This window comes from Labeo rohita, chromosome 20 (genome assembly GCF_022985175.1).
Source record: "Labeo rohita strain BAU-BD-2019 chromosome 20, IGBB_LRoh.1.0, whole genome shotgun sequence".
Lineage (NCBI taxonomy): Eukaryota > Metazoa > Chordata > Actinopteri > Cypriniformes > Cyprinidae > Labeo > Labeo rohita.
This window is the reverse complement of record NC_066888.1, coordinates 22,226,169-22,251,585: the sequence shown is the minus strand read 5'-3', so window position 1 is coordinate 22,251,585 and position 25,417 is coordinate 22,226,169. Positions and strand designations below refer to the sequence as shown.

The 25,417-nt window shown below is 38.1% G+C and overlaps 1 protein-coding gene across 1 annotated transcript; it reads right to left on the bottom strand.

Moving 5' to 3' along the window:
* Window positions 1-1,130: 1,130 nt before the first annotated feature.
* ivns1abpa (influenza virus NS1A binding protein a) lies at window positions 1,131-15,710 on the bottom strand. The gene is given in 16 exon segments (XM_051138898.1): window positions 1,131-2,292; window positions 2,367-2,540; window positions 2,701-2,832; window positions 3,010-3,073; window positions 3,075-3,137; window positions 3,691-3,812; window positions 3,896-4,123; window positions 4,211-4,337; window positions 5,904-6,011; window positions 8,561-8,686; window positions 8,772-8,945; window positions 9,578-9,653; window positions 9,762-9,931; window positions 10,342-10,457; window positions 10,697-10,958; window positions 15,539-15,710. Coding segments are annotated over 14 exon segments (1,932 nt in total). The 5' UTR covers window positions 10,453-10,457; window positions 10,697-10,958; window positions 15,539-15,710; the 3' UTR covers window positions 1,131-2,035.
* Between the last annotated feature and the right edge of the window lie 9,707 nt (window positions 15,711-25,417).

Genomic DNA, 25,417 nt, shown 5'->3' with positions numbered 1-25,417 from the left:
ACGGAAGCAACTCTGATGAAACAGTGGCTGTTTTTACAACCTAATGATGACAGAACTCATCTCGGTGTCTGTAAGTTAACCAAACCATAAGAACCCATAACACTCGCTAGACGCGACACATGAACATATATTTAACACTGAACGAGTTATTTAAGTAGTTGACACAGAACGGGTTCGGCGAAATTGCGACTGTGACCTTTACATTATAATATACGGGCGTGAGTTCGGTTATAGAAAACGTTTGTCACTCCAGTAAATGAACGAACTGTTTGTGAACGTAGCCGGATTCTTAACACGGTATGCTATTTTGTCGTATAAACGTTAATGGGCATTCACCCAGAACGTGTTTTGCAAGGTCAAGAGACACGTTTTTGAATTCAAAATTATTATTTTACCGTTAGCGCCGCGTAACAGTTTTTAAAACGCCCGTCACACGCGACCGCCAAAAGTCGGGATCTTAACGGTCCGTCTAGCGCATGTTCATATATTTAAAAAAGGCAGCGCAGTGAAATGCAAAAACTCACATGTAGTGTGTAGTTCTTCTGGTATATATTTAACATATGTTGTGAGTTTCTCATCTGACATATCACTCCTCCTTATCTCAAGTAAGTACCAGAAGTTCACTGCACTTCATGATTGAGTCCAATGGGTATTTAGTGCCAGAAAAGACCTATAATCCCTCATGTAATTTAGCCCTTGTGCTTGTGTGGCTTTTGGCCTACTTCCTGCTAGCACAACTAGCGTAATTTGTCTGGGATTAAGACAGGTTACCATTTGTGAATGGACTGAGGATGTGGGATTGTTGGATAAGAATCCAATAATCAACCTGAGTAATAAATGGACTGACAATAAACTATTCTCATGGACAATAAAGTTCAGTATTGCAACATAATGACTAATAGAAGGAAAAAAAATATTTTGCCTTATTACCCTTTATCTGATCTGAAACCAACTTATTGAACTAAAAAGTGGTGTTATCCCACCAGAATAATGTACAATTTAATCTAATCACATCAGAATTCAATACAAGATAAAATCCATAATTTACAAACAGAAATACTTTTACAGGTTGAAATGGTTTATTAGTAAGGAAATATCAGCTCATAACAAATGTGGTACAGAATTTTCTCCCCCGATTAAGTTGAGAAAAACAAAACCATGGAGGCAAATAAAAAAGGCTGCTTCCAAAGGCTAAACACAGGAAATATTAAAAATAGATGGTATTGAGAAGGAAATGAGCGTCACCTCACTTGAATCGGTCAAACAAAAGAAATAGTAACAAAAGGTCTAATGAGCAGAAGCACTGAAGCGTGGTCGATTATACGCATGTGAGTGTAACTAAACTGGCACTGATTAAAGTTTACAACTTAATGGGTGTTGTGCGTCTGCTAGCTCATCCATCTATCTATTGGTTACTTAGCAGTGTATCAAAAATATAAAAAAGGCCATCTTTAAAGATTGGTACAGTAATCCTACGTCATGGCTAATGATACAAAAAGTAAAGCCATGTGTTTGAATGTTTTGTAAAATAAGGCTTTGTATAAGCATGGAGCTTCAAATGAAGTGAGCTAACAAAAAAAAAAAAAAAACTTATAAAGCAAACATTCAACCTGAATCACTTCCTTAATAGGTTCAATCAATCCTGTCTTGCCAAAAAAGGAGAAATTCGAAACTACTCAACTCAAAATGGTACACTCAGTGTGCAATAAATGTTGGCATTCTTCTTAAAATGGAAAAAAGAAACAACAATATATACAACAACAAAAATAAAGTATGCAATATGCAAAGGCTTAATGTTGCTTTCGGCAACCCCAAATGAACCCCACCCACTCCTCCCAACACTGTAAGAAAAGTCAGCCTCATGGGTGACTTCTGTAAAGAAGACCACCACAAGACCCCCCCTCACGCCTCAAAAACCCACCCGTCCACCCTCCCGCATACATACAGGACATCACAAAGCACGATTACGTCACTAAGCCTGTTAGTTTGAGTGAGATAACCCCCCAACCCCCGTTGGTTCCCCGATCCCTGGCTCTTAAGAATCGGTGAAGGCATCTGCGCAGGGGCTCCACTCGTCTGTTTTAGGGTTGTAGGCTTCAACCGAGTTGAGGAAGTCGTTTCCGTCAAAGCCACCAACGGCATAGATGATGTCACCAAGCACGGCTGCACCAGCATTGCTGCGTGGCGAATTCATGCTCCCCAGCATCCTCCATTCGTTGCGGGCGGGATCGTACATTTCAACGCAACGCAGGGCATGAGAACCATCGAAGCCGCCCACCACGAACAGTTTACCTGAGAGAGACGAACATCGGTTATCTTCTTTTACAAGCTGCATGTTCGTATCCCAGCGTTTGTCCCTTGCTTACCTTCATAGACAGCCACTCCAGCTCCTCTACGGGCTATGTTCATTGGGGCAACAAGGGTCCAAGTGTTGTTTTCTGGATTGTAGCGTTCCACACTGTTCAGGCAGTTCCATGACTCTGCTCCTCCGATCACGTACATGAAGCCATCCAACTCGCACACGGCAGCCTGATGCCTCCCTGTAGATGCACAAAAATAATGTTGAGAACAGTATCTGCAGATCCATCTGGCCTTTTATCAATGTAATCCCTGCTGTACGCTTAAGCTGTGATCTCTTAAGTGCCCAAAACCCCTGTGGAAGCAATTATAGAGATACTTTTTGACGTCAACGTGACTTACTGATGTTTAAAGGGGCGCAGCTGGTCCAGGCCTTGCTCACGGGGTCAAAAACGTCACAGTTCTTCAGACCTTTCTGTCCGCACGGATCTGATCCCCCAACAACATATAGCTTGTTGTTCAGAGAGCAGACACCTGAGGAAAAACAAACAAGAATTGATAAATCAATAAATGATAAATTGATAAATCTACTGTGTTCTTCATTCTTGGATGGAGTGCACAAATTCTGACCGAAACCGTTACTTATACTATAGATGCTATAGTATTTTATCTAAAAACAGGAATTTTAAATGCTACAAGTGAAGTTTTTACCTGCATTACAACGATTGGTCCTGAGCTCTGGCACTTGAGTCCACTCGTCAGCACTAGGATTGTAACGTCTCCCCACAACTCAGTTCATCTGAATGGCCATTGGACCCACCCATCACGTAAAGCTGACCCTGATTGGATAAAGACATTTTTTTTTACCGTGCTTACTGTGAAGGCTGTACTTCTTCGGGATAGTTCACCCAAAAATGAAAATTCTGTCATTAATTACTCACCCTCATGTCGTCCCAAACCCATTAGACCTTCGTTCATCTTCGGAAACAAAAATTAAGACATTTCTGATGAAGTCCGAGAGCTTTTTGACCATTCAACAATTCTTCTCCTCCGCGTTTGTCATGTTATTCATGTGAATGGTGGTCGAATGAAGTCGTTATTTTTGTTTTCTTTGTGCACAAAAAGTATTCTTATGGCTTTGTAAAATTACAGTTAAACCACTGATGTCACATGGACTGTTTTACTGGTCCTTACTACCTTTCTGGGCCTTGAATGTGGTAGTAACTGTGGTAGTTGCTGTCTATGCAAGGTCAGAAAGCTTTCGGATTTCATCCAAAATATATTAATTTGTGTTCCGAAGATGATATGGGTTTGAAACGACATGAGGGTGAGTAATCAATGACAGAATTTTCATTTTTGGGTGAACTATCACATATTTTACCACATACGCACCATGAGCACAGCCATCTGAAACCGAGCACGTGGAGTCCTCATTGGCGCAATAAAACTCCAGCTGTCTGTCTTCATGTCGTAGCATTCCACAGTCCTCAAGCACTCCTCCCGATTGTAACCACCTGAATAACAGATCACACAGAGTTGCTCAATGAAAGTAAGATTGCTTAACAGAAGTTTCTTTGGACTTTGCGCTGCCACTAACCTGCGGCGATGAGGCGGCCTTGCAGACCAGCAATCCCCAGGCCGGAGCGAGCATAGTGCATGGGTGCCAGAAGCTTCTCCGGTTCCTCTTCCAGTGGCTGTCCCTCAAAACTCAAACTCTTGGTTAGGCAAGGCGTAGCCGAAGGCGAGGCCTGGGGACTGCTGCGCCCATGCAGAAAGATCACGCACAGCACGCCGTTCAACACGGCCAGACACAGATACGTATTGTCTGTGGGGGGAAAAAGAGAAAGAAGATGACTTAAAGGACCTACAGAGAAGTCTTGACGATTTAAAGACATCAAAGGTGCAAACGTACTGGTGGTCTTTTCAGAAGCAATGTATTTCCACTCTTGCTTGCAGGAGAGTTTGGCGGATCCAGGGGAGAGACTGCCAGAGGAGCTGGTGCTCAGCTGTCGGTGTACATTCTCACGTGGGGGCTTCTTCTGCAAAGGCACAGCGCAGCTACAGACTCCGAGCCCATGGTCCACATACACACAACCTCACACAGTCCCAGACCCTGTCTAGACGTAAGCCCGACTCAACAACTTACCAGATGCCTGGCCTGCTTTAGGTTAAAAGAATATTCTGGGTTCAAAGAAAGTTAAGCTCAGTCGACAGCATTTGTGGCATAATGTTGAATACTAGGGCTGCTCGACTCATTAAGTGATTAGTCGACTAATCGCACGTTTATTAATAAACCATTTAACATAACCAAATAAGCGCTCAAGTGCATGCATGAAGCTGGCCACAGCATATTGGCAGACGTAATGATTATGAATGTCTCAGGGAAAACAGTAAGGGTGTTGCATTAACATTTTAAGAATCTCTTGATAAACTAGTGTCTACGGTTCGGCTTAACACTGTTTTTCATGTCTGTAAGGCAAGTATACACTGAGTTTCAGTGACCACAACGGCAGGAAGTGCATCCTGTTTGCTTCACGAGTCTTTACAGTTTCGAAAGATGTATTACTCTTATATGTATGGCCAAAAATGACGGAGTATTTTAAGGGCATGTGACCTCAACGGTGCCTCCATCTGCCATGCAGTAAGTGGGCTACTATTCAGCTTCCACATTCCATACAGATGCTTGAATAGCACACATTTTCAAGGTCAACATTAGATTGAGTGGCCATGTAAATGTGCTACTACTTACATATTTCAGATAATAAACCATATTTGAGGTCGATGAAGGATTTTTTTTTTTCTGCGACCAAGCGACTAATAAAATTTTGGTCAACCAGGTCTTCTCTCGTCGACTGACGGTTACTCGACTAGAGCAGCCATATTGAATGCCACAAAAATAATTTTGTCTCATGCTAAACTTTCTTTTAAAAGGCAACAAATGAGGTTTTGGTAAGGTACTTACAATGCAAGTGAATGGGCCCATTTTTAAAGGATATGAAGCTTATAACTATGAAAGTCTTACATTAATTATTTTGCTAAAACGTGCATATTATATGAGCTTTAAAGTGGTTTAATTTTTTACAGTCATTTTAGCCATTAAATTGTCATAGCAAAAGCTGAATATAATGTTACACAGAAAGGATTAGCAAGCAGTTTTCTTCACACTAGAATCAAGTAAACATGGACTCTATGGACTTCCATTCTGTACCTATACTATTGGAACAGTCAGTATTTAATCGTTTACAGATTGGTCCTATTTACTTCCATTGTAAGTGCCTTACTGTAACCCACGTTTTTAAAATGATTTTTTGTGATAAAAAACAGCATGACACAGATGCTTTTGAATGAACTTGTACTGAACCTTGGACTATTCTTTTAACCTTATATCTACATGAATCTATTCCCAATGTAAAGCCACACTATAAGCAGCACTAAAACCCAATCCACACACACTCATCACGTACACACGGTGATGGCTCTAACTCAAACCGCTCAGACTCAACAGCCCAGCACAACAAAGCAGCTGCTCTGCTAGCATTAAATCTTGCGTTCACTACGGGCCTGCTGCGGTCCAGCCTGAGAAGAGCTCGGCGCTGGTTGTGTACCTGCACAAACTGGATGTGGTCATCCTCAGTGCCGAACACCTCAGCCTGCCCGTCAAGCAGGCTCCCATCGAGCAGCTTGTGATCGGCCGAATAGTACAGCGTTTGCACCTGCAAAACACACAGCGACAACAAAACCCATGTGGCTGTCTCCATGACAACAGAGCACCCAACTACGTGGGTCAAGGGAAGAAGGAAAGTTAAGAAGGGAAGGGCCATAGCGCTCGTTCGCTGCAAGATGCTGGTAAAAAAGCTTCTTTAAGAAAAATAACACAAAGTCGTTGTGGATTCAGGACCATCTCCGAAGATCTTCTGGACTTTTCACTGCACTGAAAACAGCAGAATGTGGAACACAATAATGTTCGCCACAAAGCATCTTGGGAACCTTCATTTGTCAACAAGTTTGGAGAAGGAAATAGACAAATAAGCTCCATCAACGCATGTTCGGCTGTCATCCTGCGGCCATCCTCTCAGCTGAAGGGGTTAGTCAAGTCAGACGTCATCACACAAACTCCAGTACAACACTGGTTAGCTGTTTTCAACTTTTGCAGCTCAAAAATGGGTGCCTTATTTAGAAAAAAATATCTTGGATTGTCTTCAAGCTTAAATAAAAGTTTTTTTCAAAACCAAATAATACAAAATTCAGTTAAAATAACTGAAAAAAATCCACTAAAATTGGATAAAATAGTACAATGATTGTAAAAATAAGAAAAAATGTGCATCAACATTATTTAGGGATAGGTACTTCTATAGGTATTTTAAGGACATATAATGGTAAAAGCATGGTTTCATTAATGTTTTTAAGTCTTGCACAATGAGAAAGTTTTAGGCTAATGCCAATTGAACAGGACCAATTGAAGAGGCCATTTGTGTATTGTGTATATAGCTATAGTAGTGTTTTATAAATTAGAGTAGTTCACTTCCAGAACAAAAATGTACATATAATGTACTCACCCCATTGTCATCCAAGATGTTCATGTCTGGTTCTTTTCAGTCATAAAGAATTTATGTACATAAACCAGTGAGTTGTACTTAAAAAATGCAGCTTCAGTGCAGCTTCAAAAGGCTCTAAATGATCCCAGCCAATGAATAAGGGTCTTATCTAGTGAAACGATCAGTCATTTTCTAAAAAAAAAAACAAAATAAAGTTGATATACTTTTTAACCTCAAATGCTCGTCTTGTAAACTCAGAGCTAGACAAGACGAGCATTTGAGGTTAAAAGGTATATAAATTTTTTATTTTTTTTTAGAAAATGACCGATCGTTTCACTAGATAAGACAATTATTCCTCGGCCTGGATCGTTTAGAGCCCTTTGAAGCTGCATTTTGGAAGTTCACACTTGCAGGCACCATTGAAGTCCACTATAGGGACATAATTCCTGAAATGTTTTCCTCAAAAAACATAATTTCTTCACGACTGAAGAAAGAAAGAGATGAACATCTTAGATGACAACAGGATGAGTACATTATCTGTAAATTTTTGTTCTGGAAGTGAACTACTCCTTTGAGTTGTTTTTAAATTAGAAATAAAAGTCAAGTTTGGTGTTTCCATTACTAACGGCTACTGTCACTTCTGAGTACCTGTGCCCATTCCTACTGGGAATGTGTCCAAAAGTAGATTAAAAGGAACTAGGAACTGAGAGCGACTTTGGAACATCCCTCTAAGCTGCACTCAGTTTCCACTTCCTTTATTTAGGATGAAACACACTGCAGGCGCCATCATGAAGCCTTTTATGAAGTCGATGGCTCGCTTCCTTTTCTGTCATTTGTATTTAATATTCAGATGTATATTGTGTAAATGTAAAATGCCTTGGTGGCATGAAGTATTCATATTTGTGTGCCAATCATATGAGTATCTTGTATTGTAAGCGTGTGCATGAACAACTGTGCGACATGCTTTGATTTACTTAGCATGCATATGTGAGTTACAGTAGGTGGACTTAATATGTGAATGTTTTAACGCGGTGGCACTCAGACATCTGAAGTGTCATTTGAAATTAACTGTGTACTGTTGGTGAGTGCATTTGCTTAAGAGACAGGAGCCTAGCGCTCGTTTCGCCACAGCTCCCTCTCGTTCTTTTGTTATTTTCTTTCATTCACTGACTCATTACCCTGGAGGGCCTCAGTCTTGGCTTCTTCAGTCTTGTGAGAATCCTGCTGATGTTTGCTCTAATAAACCTAAGGAGAGATAAATCAGTGGGGAGGAAGAACTGTTAGTGCTGGTTCCCAGAGCAAGCACACTCACTCACACACTCACACACCTGCTTAGAGAAGAGAGAGATGTCATTGGGACGGCAACATGTCATGTCACTCTCTGCGAGCAGACAGAGTAGCTGCAGTTACTGCACAGCACTGAGCATTCAGGAGGCTTTTAGTTTGGCTCACCTGGACTACCCACTCGCCTTTGCGGAGGGTGTAACAGCCCCGTTCTGTACCTAAATGTATATTCTTTAAGGCCCGGGGTGATTTGTGGGTGAAGGGGGAGAGGAAACAAAAAAAAAGTATATATGGAAGGCAGAGAGAACAAACCCAACCAACCTCTACCATTAAGATGTAAGGCTGGTGTGAACGGACCTGTTAAATCTGTGAATGGGATGAATTACGAGGGGTAAAAAGGGAGGGAAGGGAGAGAGGAGCTCGCAGTGGAGCGCAGTGCTCACCTCCTCCATCAGTCGCTCCAGGGGTTCGCCGTTTTCCCACAGGCTGCGTTGCACCCAGCCAATCACCTTGGAGTACAGCTTGCCGTTACTAGGCAAGGTCAAGTTATCCTCCAGCATCACCTCCAACTGTAAACCAAGCCAAAAGTGTGTATTTAGCACAGGATTGCAATCAAGAATAGTACATGACCTGAAAGGTTAAAGGTCAGCTCACCTTAAGGCGTGGCAGCTTGAGGAAATCCTCTTGCTCAGACACGTCCAGAAGATGCTCCTGGATATAGCTGTCGATCTTGCCCAGCAGACGCCCGTCTCCCATGCAGCTGGCAAAATTGCGATAGGAGATGGCGCTCTGGGAATCCATCTTGGAGAGAAGATAGTCGCCACAGATCTGGCAGCAAGTACAAACGAGTCAGTTAGAGCTTTGTTTTAACAGGGTTCATACAGATACCATATAATGAAATTCCAGGAATTGCAAGCACTACTTTCTTGATTTTCAAGGACTTCAGTCAGAAATCTCACTTATCAAACAATGTTTTTCAAATTCTAAAATAGATAAATAGATAAACAAAAAATATACTAATATAACAAAATGGCAAAAATAAAGCAAAGCACATGCAAAGTAAGCAATGATGTTAACTTAAAAAAAAGAAAGAAATAAAGCACATAACATTAAAAATGGAACATTTACACAGTTTAACCATGGTTTTCCTATACTACCCATAGTTTAACCATGGTATTTGCAGTAAAACTGTGGTTATACAAAAATTATTTTTCTTTTCGTGTCCTCAGCTATGTTTACACTAGAAAATATTATGTTTTTTGAATTATTGAATTTTGCATGTTAAGATATGTGCATATTGAAAAAATTAAGCACTTATTTCACAGATACATTGTCTTTCAAGCAATTTTCAATTGCCTCTTCAGGAGTATTGCCATTTTTAAGTGGTTTCCAGGCCTTAAATTTCAAAAAGCCCCATTTCAAGTAAAACGGTCACAAAAACACATGCTTGATTAACCTACCTGCTTCACTCTGTCCATTTTGAGCCGTTTGGCTGCAGAGTAAACCTCCTTAACCAGCTCTTTATCTGCCTTCAACCTGCAGACAGTAACAATAAATATCAAAAATCATTGGTTGTTGCAAATGGAAAGCCATTATTATAGTAGAAAAAGTGTTTTGGTTGATTGCGTGTAGCACGTGTCTTACTGGGCAGTGTAAGCATAGTTGAGAAGTATCTCCACAGCCTCAGGGTCCAGATCCTCAAATTTCACATGAGAGACACCATGAGGTTCCAGGTCGCTGTTAAAGATTTCAAACAAGTATGGACTGCAACAAGCCAAAACTGCACGATGAGCCATCAATTCATGGCCACACACCTGCAGGTAGAAGGACAATTACGTCTATTATGACATGGTGCTTGATCATTTATGTGGTTGATAAAGTGTGTTTTGGCTGGTTTTTAGTATGCTATGCAGTCACTATGTGGATTCAAACAAATCCTGAAGATTAAGTATTAGTAATAGTATTAGCTTGGCAACATCATTAAATACCAAAGCCAGTATCTAGATACCACTGTACAGTATTTCTTTTTGGAACAAGAAATTATTTATTTAATTACATAATGTTAAAACCCCCATTCTGAACACAGAGGGTATGGCTTTGTCTCTTAATGAATGTCACATGGCTAAAGGCCATTCAAAGATCCAGGACCTGGGTATAATGAAACACACTCTTCCTTGAGTCATGTTTCAGCCGTCTCAATGGCGGTTAAAAAAGGGTGTGTTACCTGAAGTCTCACATCACAGAACTGGCCGTTCTTTCTAAGGGCGTTCATCTTGGCCACGGTGGAATCCAGGAAATTTTCGTCCTCAAAGATCAAATATCCGTTGGGAATCATTTTGCCTTTGCAAAAGCCAAACAATAACATGCTTAAGTCAGTTTTAAGATTTTACCTCAAAATAACCTATCCCACACCATGTCTCTTACATAAACACATCACCCACGCACACATCCACACATAAAATACAATGTATCACTCATTTTAGCTGCTGGCTAAAAAGCTGTCAGAGTCTATAATCACTATAAATCTGTCCTATTGTGCACACATAACAGTCAGCCTCATGAATAAGTCATGCGCTTACCTAATACCAAATGACGTCTGGGAGAGATAGTTTACTTGGGAAAGCCGTAAAAAGGCACGAGTGAAGTAGAACCAGGAATGGTAGTGCCTAGGTCTTCCTTCACTACGAAGTGGATGGAAAAGGCAATGCCAGGTAACCAGTGGGCACGGCAGGGGGTCAGAGGTGACTCAAACTCTCAGGCTTAGAGTGACTGCAATCAAGTCCTCGCGTGTCCCGTTGGCTATAGACTCAAACCTTTTCTGTGTTGATCGTGCATTATAACCTGCAAAACAAGTGGTTGTGATGACTGATTATCTTGGGAACACTGATCACATCAATGCCAATTACTAGCACATCAATGGCCACAACGTCTAATACAGATTTGGAATGAAAGGTTCACATGTCGCTCAAGGGCAGAAACGCTGCCGATCACAGACTGACCTAGCTTTACGCTACTGATCGCTTTCATGGAGTTAAACACGTGCCTTATTCGGGATCAGCCTTCACTCCTGCTGCACAGACAGTTCAAATTAATCCGGATAGAATCGGACTCATACCAGACTTAATTCAAGAAGCTGCCTAAATCTCAGGACATGCTTTTCCGACCCTCCGTTAACCCTTCCCTGGGTCAAACCGTTTCTACAATTCTCCTCATTTTCTCCCCTGTTAACCACACCCGCATGCTTCCGGAAATTTCCACAGGTCTTTCAAAGCCCTTTTAGCCAACAGATGGCCAACTTTTAGGGGCGGAGGATGGTCACACAACCAAAACAATTATTTGGTCCGGAATTTTGATGGATTTATCACATTCCCACAATGATGTGGCTACAGCTGTGTGGGCATGGAAAAATGCAGAAGTAAAAAACAAATGAGCTCCAGTGTGTGGAATCCTCATGTTTTACATGAAAACCTGCTAGTATTTTTCCACTCGCGTCCTTTTAGCCACTCAGTCGACGCAAAAGGTTCCAAGCAGGCAGTGAAGGCCTTTGGATAATCTGCTCATGCCCGCTGTATCCTCCTCAAGGGTTGATTATTGAAAACAGCAATCGGAAAACGCTAGGCCTTAATTTACCTCATCATAGGGATGCTTCCTCTTGAAGATAAGTGGCATTGGAGAAACACTTTCAAGCACTAGCATGCACTAAATTATACTTTTTATGTAATGCCCTTTCATTTCAACTGTCTACACTGGAGTTTATTCCACTAAATCTCACATCTTATGTTAGTCCACACTCTTTCCTGCTTTAAAAACAAAACAAAACAAAACAACAACAACTTTGTCTTTTCATTAAAAAGTCTTTTTTTTTACTTCAATATATGCGACCCTGGACCACCAAACAAGTCATAATGGTTATTTTTTTTTAATTGAGGAATCTGAGGGTGCAAAAAAAAAAAATATTGTGAAAATATCTTTTAAAGTTGTCAAAATGTAGTTCTTACCCTTTCAATATTTACTATTTAAATCTCATATTATGCAAGTTTTGATATAATATCTTAATGGAACATGATCTTTACTTAAAATCCTAATGATTTTTGGCATAAAAGAAGAATCAATCATTTTGACCCATACAATGTATTGTTGGCTATTGCTACAAATATATCCATGCTACTTATGGTTTTGTGGTCCAGGGTCACATATTTTAGAAAACGGTGTCATTGACTCTTATAACGTGAAACTTTCCACTCATTGATAAGTCTGAAGTCTGTCCAGTTTAAAACTAGTGACCTTAATCTGAGAGCGGTTGGTCCACTTGGAGTGGAATCAGGGACTGATACTTTAAACCAGGCCATTTACGGGTCAGACACCAGATAAAGCCTATGGTGACTTTGCAGCTTCAGATGAACTCGAAAATCTGTCCACTGTGTAATGACGACCACAAAAGACAAAAAGATGGGAAGATACTGAAATGCGTGGTGGTGGAAAAACACTCTGAAAGACTGTTTTGTGCATATAATCTTTTTTGCCCCCTCTGGCATGCAGCGAACAGCATGCTCAGTCGGTAAGCGTGGGACAGACAGCGAGGCGAGAGAGAAAGAGGAGAATGGCTTGAAACACACAGCAACAGTTGTTCTATTGACTCTGCCGAAGCACTCAACAGATAACCCAGATTGAGCAACAACTTAATGCATCGCCTAAGGCCATACAAAAAAATAAAACTAAGGCTAAAGAGGACAATGTGTTCCTTGCATGCATTCGTAGATTCGTTTTTAGCCTGCCCCATGACAACAAGCAGCATTTGCAATTATATTTTTTGTTTTTGTCATAAGACCCATTTCTTGCAAGTCACGCTTTCTCTCTGGGATCTCCGCCAGCTCTGAGAAAAAGGTGAACTACATTAGTCAGCATTAGAAACACAGAGGCGTGCTAACATTTTCTACGCAAAGCAATTCACAGCAAATTTTACCAAGAATCGAGATCTTGGCATTGTTAATGCCTTCCTTTGATAATAAAGATTTTAAATAACAGCCCTGGATGTCTAGAATAACTATTAACATTTTCACATCTTCTGTGGAGTTGACAAATCCCGTAATGCAACTTTGAGCTCGTGAATAGCATGCGGAGTCAACAGTGTGTAAAATGTGTGGGAAGGGAAGTGGGTGTGCAACTAAAGAAATAATAATATGGTCAAACGGTTGTGCAAGATCATGAGAGGCTGTGGAAAAGGCGTAAATCATAAAATCATATTCAGATGTGCACTAAAGTCTCAGCTGCATTTCCAGGGGTTATATAACATCTGGCAAAATCTGTGATTTATTCTCTCTCGGCCTAAACTAAAACACACTGCTACTCTTTCCATAACCCACAGGCAGCATAAGAGCTTATGTAATTTAAACTCCTAATTACAAAGATGGAAAGGACACACATTATGACTGCTCCATCATAATAATTACAGTACTTTTTTATAGAATTTATTTTTAACTGCTTTGTGAATGAATAGATTACATTCACAGAGCAAAGGGCAACAAAGCTGCTGTTTTTATCTTGGCTCCTTGGCTTTTTATCTCTGCTCCTCTCTAATGAAATGCTAACCTTTGTAGAAAAAGGTTAATGGAAGAACACAATTTAAGCATTGAGGAGCTAACCGAGCCACCGGCTGATCTGACGCATGAGAACAACCTGGAAAATTAAATAGTTCTTCACCGTGTACGGAAAAAATGTCTGAAAGGGAAAGAGACAGAACACGGATTTCATTCACAAACGTCTCCCGGTGATTCACATTACCACAACATGCAATAGACGAAAAGGCAGTTAAGTAGCCAAGCAATTTTCTAAAAAAAAATCCCAAATAATATGTATACAAATACACAAGCAAAGGTCATAGTTTAAGAAGCACAGGATTTGCTGCACTCATTTCCCTTACAAATGAAGCACTGCCTGACAATTAGGTCATCCATAGGCAGATGCGAAGATATGGAACGGAAAATGATTTCTGAGAAGTGAAGCTGCTGCTTCCTGTGACTTAGAGCAGTATTACCAGAGATTTTGTGTAAAACCACAGTAAATGGACTCAATGTTAGGTTGTGGAAATGACTTCACAAAACTATAATTTTTAATAGCTGCTTTATAAAGCTATATGCAGAATAATGTGTAACATTAAATAATTTAAACGACACAAATATACATACTTTTTTATCTATTAGGTATAAAATGAAAGGTATGAGATCATAAGGTACATTCGATCAAATATCAATGCAACTGATCAACCATGCAGTGACAAATTTCTGGGTTACGCCCCATTAAATTCACGAAACCTGATAGGCCAGAACGCATGATTCGATTGGCTACATGAAGTGTCCATTAACACGCCTCGTATCCACATTTCCCGCACAATGAAACTTGCATCATACGGAACCCACAACGTTTTTGAGCCCCTCGTCCAAGTCTACAATAAAATCCAAAACTAGGTCAGTAGGACCTGGTGGTTATTTTTCCGTCTTCCTTATAAAAGATCAACGATGAGGTAAAAATTTATGTTGTGCGTCAAAATACACGAGCACTGGCTTCTGTGAAGCACACCAGTCACTCTTTTTTTAACCTTGACAATCTGTACCGTCCTGGTTTTTATAAACATGTTATTTAATTTATGTCTCGGTCGGCATTTACGGCTTTTTAATGGTAAAGTATGGAATAATTGCTTTAAGAATGGAAAAATGTGTACCTAAGCAGGCAATAATCATAATCAAAGGACAACAGCATAATCAAATTTTACAGGGCAAACAGCCACATTTAAAAGTGTATATAGCCTATTTTATGATGAAACGGAAAAAAAGGACACGACTGTAGCCTGAGGTAAATTAACTGCCTGATCAATGATTACTGAATGTGCAATATTTCAGCCCCTACAATATTATAAATGCCAAATGGTGGCAATACAATTGCTATAATTGTAAAACCCCATTTTGTATATTTTTTATTTTAAATATTCGTTAATAATAATAATAATAATAAGCAATTTATTTTAATAATCGGTGCTTCGTTAGAGACTTATTTTAAATGTACCTTATTTTCATATGTGTGAAACATGTAAACGTACAAATAGAAAAAAAAAACATTTTAAACAAATCGCGGTTAAATTTACAAACGTTAAATTTACGCGGGTGATTCTTTCTGTGATGAGAGCATCGCATGCGGTTATCTGGAGACGTGCAGAGCAGATTAAAACACACCATATGGCGGTCCCGTGAGTACATACAAGTGTAACGTTACGTGGAATACAAAATATCAACGTACAAGCAAATAATCTCCAGATGTTGATCTTTAAAAAGAATAAATACATATATAAAAGACACGTAGTATCGAAGAAACCTTTGAAGGACAGACGGCGTGAGGCTTCACACATTACTGACAAGCTTGATCCTTACCTGATCTGTTTGACGGTAGACGATAGTAGACATATTTAAGGTCAATTCAGAGTTGTTGGTGGATTGCAAAAAGCAACAGATATGGCACGTTTCTGCGTCCGCACAACCCTGTCGTTCCGGGTCTCGAGACTGTTAGATCGGTGAGCGAGCTTTGACAGCGACGCTGGGGCACGCGCTTAACAAAAGCCACGGGGCTGAATCGCGCGTGACGTAACTCTAGAGCTCCGCCTGCGGAAAAGTACCGACGGACTGTGAGGTGAGGTCGGGCCCTGGAGTAAGGGGAACAAGGCCAGTAAATCTAGTCTGGGTTGATGCTTAGCGTTTGAAACTTTTTCGCTGCATATATGTCATTTGCTTTGGGCATTTCATGCTCAGTCACTCTTGAATGTGGTTCTCCAACACAGGGGCGTGGTCCACTGGGAGACATAAGCTTCAAAGGGAGCCTAGGATTATTTTAACATAACCTATTAAATCATTTTAATTTGGAGTGCTTAAACTTGATTAAAATCAAAGTGTAGTTTTAGAACACAGTCAACATAAACTCAGCACACCTGAAAAAACAGTAGGTGTGTAGGAAAAATAGTCCAACAGCACTGTTGAATCAAAAATATAAGAAAGTGCAATTCCACACACTATCAGTACTTGCTAAATATTAAAGTTTATTATCACAAGCAACGTTTCGGTCCCACCATGTAAATTGACTTTTAAAAAAATAATAAAAAATGTATCCCCTCAGTATATTTATCCCCTCAACAACAGATGTTTTTATGGTAATCTGTTTCCAAAATAGGCTAAAAACAAATAAGAAGAAGAAAAGCCATTTTATCTAGCAGTTCTGCTTTTCCTCAGCAATTCTGACTTTTTTTTTTTTTTTTTTTTTACATTTCACAATAGTTTTGTTGTTGCTTCTGCCATTGCAGTTTCAAACTTTTTTTTTTTTTAACTTTTTTTTAAAGAATTGCGAGGAAAAAAAAGTCAGAATTGTGACGTATAAACTTTTTTTTTGCAATATTGTTTTGTTGTTGCTTCCGCCATGGAATGAAAAAAAGAGATAATTGTGACTGTCAGTCAGACTAATTCAGACTTTTTTGTCTTTTTTTCACAATTGCAGGTTCGCATCTCCCAATTCCAACCTTTTTCTCAGAATTCCAAGGAAAATTCAAAATTATATATATTTTTTTACATTACACAATACTGTTTTTGTTGTTGCTACTGCCGTGGAATGAAAAAAGATAATTGTGATTTTTTTTTTTTTTTTTTTTTTTTCTCACAATTCAGACTTTTTTTTCCTTTTTTTCACAATTGCAGGTTCGTATCTCACAATTCCTACTTTTTTCTCAAAATTGCAAGGAAAAAAGTCAGAATTGTGTGTGTGTATATATATATGTATGTATATATATATATATATATATATATATATATATATATATATTTATTTATTTTTTTTTTTTTTTTTTTTTTTTTTTTTTTTTTACATTAAGCAATATTATTTTTGTTATTGCTTCTGCCATAGAATGAAAAAAATATAATTGTGACTTTTCGTCTCATAATTCAGACTTTTTCCTTTTTTCACAATTGCAGGTTCATATCTCACAATTCCAGAATTGAAAAAAGTCAGAATTGTGAGATATAAACTTCTTTTTTTACATTCAGCATTGATGATTTTTGCTGTTGTTGCTTCTGCCATGGAATTAAAAAAAAGAGATAATTGTGACTTTTTGTTTCACGATTTAGATTTTTTTTTTTTTTTTAGAATTGCAGGTTCGTATCTCACAATTCCAGCTCTTTTTTTCAGAATTGTGAGGGGGAAAAAAAAAGTCAGAATTGTGATATATAAATTCAGAATTCCAAGAAAATAAGTCATAATTGTGAGAGAAAAAGTCTGTAGTTTTTAATGATATTCGGTTTTCAGTTTATACATTCAGTTTTTGAAATGTATTTTTTGAATTTATCATAATTATTTTAATCTTTTGACACTGCTAGTTTCTTGGGGCGACACATTCAAAAATATAATACTTTTGTTGTTTTTGTTGTTTCTGCCATGGAAAAAAAAAGTTTAAAAGATAATTGTGACTTTTGTCTCAGGATTCAGCCTTTGTTTCTTGCAGTTGCAGGTTAATATCTCACAATTACCACTTTTTTTAGAATTAACTCAGAACTATGAAAGCAACTCATAATTGTAAGAGCAAAAGTCGTGATTACCTTTTTTATTTTTTTAACCTAGGGTGGAAATTCTATCTTCTGTAGTTTTTGATGAAAAACATTCAGTTTTTGAAACTTATATTTTGACATTTCTCATAATTATTTTAATCTTTTGACACAACTAGTTACTTAGGCGAGGCATTGAAAAATATTTTCTTAGAGGACCTTAAGTCGAAAAGCTTTAGAACCTCATGGTTTTGAAATAAACATTACCTGCGTTTCTCATTTTCATTTTGCCTTAGGCTTTACACACCCAATGTCAGTGATTGTAGGGTGATAATCTTTGCATGTGGTCACTGGGCAGTGACCCTTTGCATGTGGTCACAAATGAGTGAATAATGAGTTTCCTGATTATGGCTTTTAAATGTCGACACCTTCAATAACCATATCAGATATTGCACTCCTTCACCTCCCCATGTACAAAGAAGCTTAGCATTTCCTGTGATGCAGGAGTGCATGACGTCAGAGCCAAATTCTCCTCATTATCCTCTCTCTCCTGTACAGGTAAGACTCCCTGCCTTAGCCAACGTTGTAAATCTTAATTGGATTAATGGATCAGCGGCACGACTATAGACACATGAGCCCAAGGCAGCACTAAGCTGCCCATTCTGTAACTGCCAGCAAGTGTAATGCACTGACCGCACAATGCCAGTAACAGAGGCTCTAGAAACATCCTGGCCTTTGTGTGCAAATCCTCACCAGCAACTGAACTGACAAGCGATTGTCGACATACGGATCAGGTTTTTTAAAAACAAAGTTGTAGGCATAACTAAAGGATAGGATTAAACTGGAGATCCTGTTTACACGCAAAGCCATTGTGGCCCTTACAGAGGACCAGATCTCTGTCTGTCCAGGGGGCCAGAGATTGGACTTGTTCTTTTTGTTGTGTAATTATTGTAATTTGTGATTATTTGAAGTGTTGACCTATTCCTAAGCAACATGATTGATCATGTGGCTATAATAATGCTGCTTCGCACATATAATGTAGGATCATATATTGATTATATTTATAATGTTATTTCAGCTGTGCATATGTGAATTTGGAATAATAAATCTAATCACAAATATAGTGTTACCTAACATGTTTGCACCTGTTTGTTATGTAGTACATGAGAGCAGTTATGAAGCATATGCACTGCCCTCTAGAACTTTTTGAAACTGATGTGAAATTTAGTGTCAGTTTTGACCTAGAGCCATGTTCTTGTCCCTTCAAGTTTCAAACGGATACATGGCCAATCTGAATCCTCATGCATAATTGGATCGTTTAATCACGTGTGTGTGTGTGTGTGTGCACGCGGGTAGTTGTGTCGTTAGCTCGTCTGAAATCCTCAGGCTCAGTCTAGTGGCACAGATGTGTTCTGACAGCAGCAGTATTAATATTTCAGGTGAGAGGCAACGTCTCGCAACTGCAACTAACACATGAGGCGTCTAGGGAATGTTCCCTGGCAGGACATTAGAATCAGCTCAGCACCAAAAAACTGTTCAGCTGAAGGAATGCTCTAAAAGGAAATATGACTGAAAACTTGCAAGTCACTGTACAAAAGAATTCGAGATGTTTGAGTGTGATTTCACATTCATAAAACTATTTACATAATAATGGTTTTTTGAACCACTTACTTTGTGAATGGAGCACAAGTAGTTTCTGTGCCACTAATGCCACCAAGTGGATTTGTCAAAATGATGACTGTTTTCAAACACGTTGCCAGAACATTCCCACTTCCGTTAGTTGGAGACAAAAATAAATAAACAAATTTTGAGCCTTTACCTCACATTCATGCTTTTAGTTCAGCCAGTGTTGCCATTTTGGGCTTGTCAGGATGCTCAAACTAATAGCATATTTGATGGCGCCACAGAGTCGGTGTTTATACTTTTTAGGGAAATCCACCTGCTAGTCACTTAGTTCTAGTTGTCACTGTACATTAAGCTGCAGAATTTAAAACATTTTTATTTGTAATGCCGATAACAAATTATGTTTCTTTAGGAAAGCATTTCAGGAATTTCTCTCCATATAGTGGACTTCAGTGGTGCCCCCAAGTTTCTTCCACTTCCAAAATGCAGTTTAAATGCACCTTCAAATGGCTCTAAATGACCCCAGCCGAAAAAGAACGGTCTTACCTAGCAAAACGATCTGTCTTTTTCAAAACAAATTGACAATTTATATACTTTTTAACTTCAAATGCTTGTCTTGTCTTGTCTCTGCGATGCGCATGCATAGTCTTTGTGATCTGGGTCAGTACAGTTAGGGTATGTCGAAAAACTCCCATCTCGTTTTCTTCTTCAACTCCTTCTACCTTTTTTTTTAATCTTCTTTGTATGTTCAATTTGTAAACACTGGGTTGGTACTTCTGCAGCGATGTAGGACAATTTTGAATTTGGGGAAGAAAACGAGATTGGAGTTTTTCAACATACCCTAATTGAGTTCATGCAGACCTAGACAAGATGAGCGTTTGAGGTTAAAAAGTATATAAGTTGTCAATTTGTTTTGAAAATGACAGATCATTTTGCTAAACAAGACCTTTCTTCCTCAGCTGGGATCATTTAGAGCCCTTTGAAACTGTATTTAAACTGCATTTTGGAAGTTCAGACTTGGGGGCACCATTGAAGTCCACTATATGGAGAAAATTCCTGAAATGTTTTCCTCAAGAAACATCATATATTACTGACTGGAAAAAGAAAGACGTGAACATTGTGGATGACAAGGGGGTGAGTAAATTATCTGTAAATTTTTGTTCTGGAAGTGAACTACTCCTTCAAGTCAGCGCCAATAGCCTTGTGGGCAGAACGCCAAAATATAGCGCAGTTACACTTTGGGTGTCCCAAGTTCGAGTCCCGGCTTGCAGACCTTTCCCGATCCTGTCCTCTTTTCTCTCTCCCACTCCACTTCCTGTCAATACTTAACTATAAGTAAAATAAAGACAAAAATGCCCCCCAAAAAATCACCATTTAACAGTGTTGTATTTAATGCAGTTAATGCAGGGATAGGGCTAGGGTTGGCCAGCTCTTAAAGTAATAGCAGCCAAATAACCTAATAACCCAGCTGCTGTGGTGTCTGTTAATCAAAGAACAAAATAAAAAAGAGGAAATCAACTTTTGTAGCTTTAAAGATTCATTTATATGTAATTTAGTATTTAGTGTGTCATAACTATATTCTATTTCTCTATATTTCCTACTTGCTCAGGAAAATAATGGGTTTATGTGAAGATTGTTTTAAGTTCACTTAAATTAGTTGTTTTTTAAACTCTAAGAAATTTTAAAATTGATAGCTCTCAATTATAGCATAATATTGAATGGCTATAGTCAGTGGTTAAATATTAAGGAGAAAAAAAATTCCTGGAGACATCAGTAATATTGGTATCGGTGATACTTGCCTTCAGTCATTAAAAAAGTATTTTCCAAATATTAAAAATATACTTTTGCTTATACATTAATTTGAAGATTGAATGTGAAATACAATAAAAAGTATATTTAAAAACTTTAATGCTAGGTTAGATTAATCACAATTTCAGAAAAAAAATTGTTGTTTTATCGAATGACAGCACTAATAATTAGTATAATTAACAAATCTTAGTCTTTACAACTAAGATTTTATAAAAAATTTTAAAATCTAAAATATCGGGCAATTTATTCTTAAGCATAAGTGCAGATACGAAACGGTTATGCTAATATGTGGGTAAACTAGTTTCATGCAGTGTACTGTATAAAGACATATAATGCATAATTAATGCAGCTGGCTTGTCTGTATTTTCTATGTTGAAGTGTAATGGTGTCACTATCAGGTGAGTTAAATGGGATGCTGGGGGATTTAATACACAGTAGATTTACAGTACGAGTCATTCTTGCTAAGTAAACCTCCATGTTTTCCATACAAGCTCATGGCTTATTGTGATCGTGTCCCTATTAAGTCCTTTTTAAAATTTACACTTAATATAGACACACTATGGGTGATGTCCTAGATGGAACATAACTTTCCAAGGTCTACCTCATTCATATCTGTAATCTCCCTATGGATATAAAGGCAGTTCATAACATGTTTTTAACCATCTCCCTTAAGTAACTCATCATAATACTCTGTTGTCTTTAAATCTATTCCAGTCAGTGGTTTGTGTGCTTCATTACTCAGATACCAACTGCATGAGCTATTTCCAAGTTTTAATTTAAAATGTCATCAGCTGATACCAGAACCACAAATAAATCAGCAATGAATTAAGAACCTGTTGTTTTAGACCTTAAAATACCTCATTAGCCTCATTATGAGTTGCAGGCATGCTGTTTGCTAGCATCTAATACTGCAGCCTGGATATTAATTTAGCAGCAACTGCTTTCTGACACATTTATTGTTTATATTGAACAGCTGAATGTAGCGCATCTAATTTTATTATTCTGCAGGGCTGGTCATTATTCACATAGGATTTTATTACACAGTAATCATACCGAAATGTAGAGTGTCAGTTTTGGCTTATGAAAGAAAATGAACCTGACTTATTGTCATATTTTAACGTCATTATTTGCATTAATTTTCAGGAGTCTGTATAATCCTATACCATTAGTCTGGTTTATTAAAAAAGATTTGAGTGAGCTGATGCTAGTTTTATTCTGATTTTTTAATGACAACATTTGTTTTTACTCTTTTTATGAAAGCATGGTTATAAAGACAGATGGGATAAGCAAAGCATGTTTACTGACTATGAATGCATATTCTTTATATAGAGTAGAAGGTTCATTAACTGGGTCATAACTGCTTTAAAAAGTTAAAGTAAATAATTTATTTTGCCTTCATTGGCCTTCCTGGGTGCCAGACTAATTACCACACACAAACACGTTCAGTGCGTAGCAAAGTTAATTTAATGAAATTGTAAACTAAGTCATTATACCTAATGAAAAAATCTTCAATCTGGTTTAATTATATTGTTTTTATATTATGTTATTCAATATTAACAGGGGACATTGTGAATTAACACTAGCTGTAGGGAGAGAGGATCTTAGAAATAGAGTGTGTATGTGTGCGTTTGGTTTATATATCCTGGTGGGGGCTTAAACCGGAATACACACACTTTATGGGGACTCGAGTCACGGTGGGGACCTAAATTGAGGTCCCCATGGGTACAAAAGCTTATAAATCATACAGAATTACTTTTTTTTGAGAAAGTAAAATGCAGAAAGTGTTCTGTGACAGGAAGGTTTACATGTAGGGTAGGTGTAGTACGATAGAAAATATGGTTTGTACTAGGGATGTCACAATTCTCAATATAATATCAAACCATTTGGTACGACATCCTTGGTTCAATACGCGCTTGTGAATTGTGGTTTTTCGGTTTTGCATTTAAATACATTCCTTGTTTTATTTCTCTCAGAATTTGTTGTCTGTTGTCCAACAAGATTTCTAAAAACAAAAGTTATAAAAACATTGTAACTTTTTAATTCACAACATCAGTCGAGTGTTTGAAATAACTTCCTTATGCCGTGAGTTTTTTGGGGGGTAATTGAGAATAAATGGAGGGAAGTCACATGAGAGGAGGCAAGCCTCCATTGTGATATGATTGGATATGACTGGTTATGTTCAGCTGTGATTGGTTCATGCGATAAATCCCGCCTCCTGTGTTCATGCGCGTTCGTAAATCAGTCTGAATAAACAATATAATGGTGTTAATGGGAAGACTAATTTTAAAAATAAGTAAACAACTTGCACACTTTTTTACATCAAAATAAGACTTGAAATGGACTGAAAACATGTTCTGGGGGAGTTTTTAGTGAGTAATCAGATTGAAATTGAAATTTAAAATAAATGTCTGTGTCTGTGACCAATATTTTGCCAGCTTTGATAACTGATGATCCGAAAAATTAAATTAAAGCAGTTTAACTTACAAAAATAGCTGTACATAAGTTCACAATTATATTGTTTAAATTGTTACTGCCTTGAGTTATTATTTTGGAATAAATGTAAAATGCTTAAAAACACTAACTTGATGAGATTCATACTTGGCTTTAATAAATAGAGTATTAATTACATTGTTAATGTGAAAATACAAAATAGAACCGTTTTATTTATTTTCTGATAGTGTAAGTAATGTTTATTTAACCAAGAAAATGTAACTAGGACATGAATTAACATTTGATTAAGAAAAAAAAATACAACAACACTCTGAGGACTTTGCCTCCTCATTCCAGAACACCACGCACACCACTAGTCTGTATGCAAGTTTGCATATGACTATTTGTTTAGCCTATATTTGATATCAGCCTTTGGACTTTTATCACCCCTGTTCTTCAGTGGAAACAAACAAATTATTTCTCTAAAATTAGTACAATTTGAGTTGTAGTCACTGTTAACTTCGCACTTTAAAATATATATAAATGTTATGGCATTACACACCAATATTAAACATCTGTAAAGAAATGCTGTTAGATTTTCTCATAACTAATGTCACTTATATTTAACTTTTTTTCAAATGAATGGGTATTTAATTGAATGTTTTGCTTGAAAAGTTTGCCTGTTCAAATGTCATTTGGTTTGATATTTTTTTTGGAGGCCACTATATTCTGTCCAATAGACCATGAAATTTATTTGGTAAATTATTCTTTCCTGAAAACAATGTTGATATAGAGAGTCAGATAAGATCAGCAACTCCATGCTTTAATATGCTATATTTGCTGTGTTTGCTGAATGCAAATATTTATATAAAGCGTACGTGTGTTTTTGTGTGACAAAAAGACAGGGAGCTAGGGACCAGAGGTGACTTTTGTCAAATTAGAAATCATATAAGCTACCTGCAGTAATATGGAATACATTCTATTTTCAGTCACAGCTGATTTGATTGGACTCTGGAGGATTCGGTCTGCAGTCACTGCTGCTGCAGTGAAACATACTGGGTGTGCATGTGTGTCTGTGCTGAATTTAGTGTCTCCCTCCATTTTCTCTTTGTCTCACTATTGCAGAGCAGTGATTGTTTCATGATGCAGCATTGCCGAAATTGTAGAAGATTATTGTTGGATGCACAAGCAGTATAGAACCAGGTTCGTTCGTCCTCTCCTCTGCCTTCATCAGGTTGGAATGTGCAGATAGCACAGATGTACAATATTTACATTTTACAAAATCTATTTTGTCTAACTTATTACTCCAAAATGAGCCGATTGACTAAAATGAATTTCCGTTGCACCATAAGAGATGACCATTTAAAGGGGACATCGGATGCAAAATTCACTTTTACGTGGTGTTTACATAAACGTGTCTTAACAGTGTGTAGACACAACCACCCTACAATGAAAAAATCCATAAAAACCTAAACTGTCTAAATCATCAAGCCGTTTTGATTTTCTAAGCAGTATAATGTTATACTGCTCAGGCCCCGCCCACGACCTCTGGCGGAATGTCCCTTATTAGCATATTTCCACCCTCAGCCAGCTTTACACTTTCTGCCATTTTCTCCTCGCTCGAGCCGCTGTAGCGACAACAATGTCATGTGAGCAATGCAGGTGTTTTGTAGCTGGATGTAAAAGTGAACATAAGAGTCTTCATTTTCTCCTGACATCAGAGCCACTGAGGACACAGTGCGCTAGTTTTGTTTTTGATTGTAATGCCCCACCAAATACGCAAAAAAATGGAAGAGAGGGTCAGGGTGGGCAGTAGCTCATTATCATTTAAAGAGAAATGCACCGAAACGGGTCGCTGTGAACAGAGCT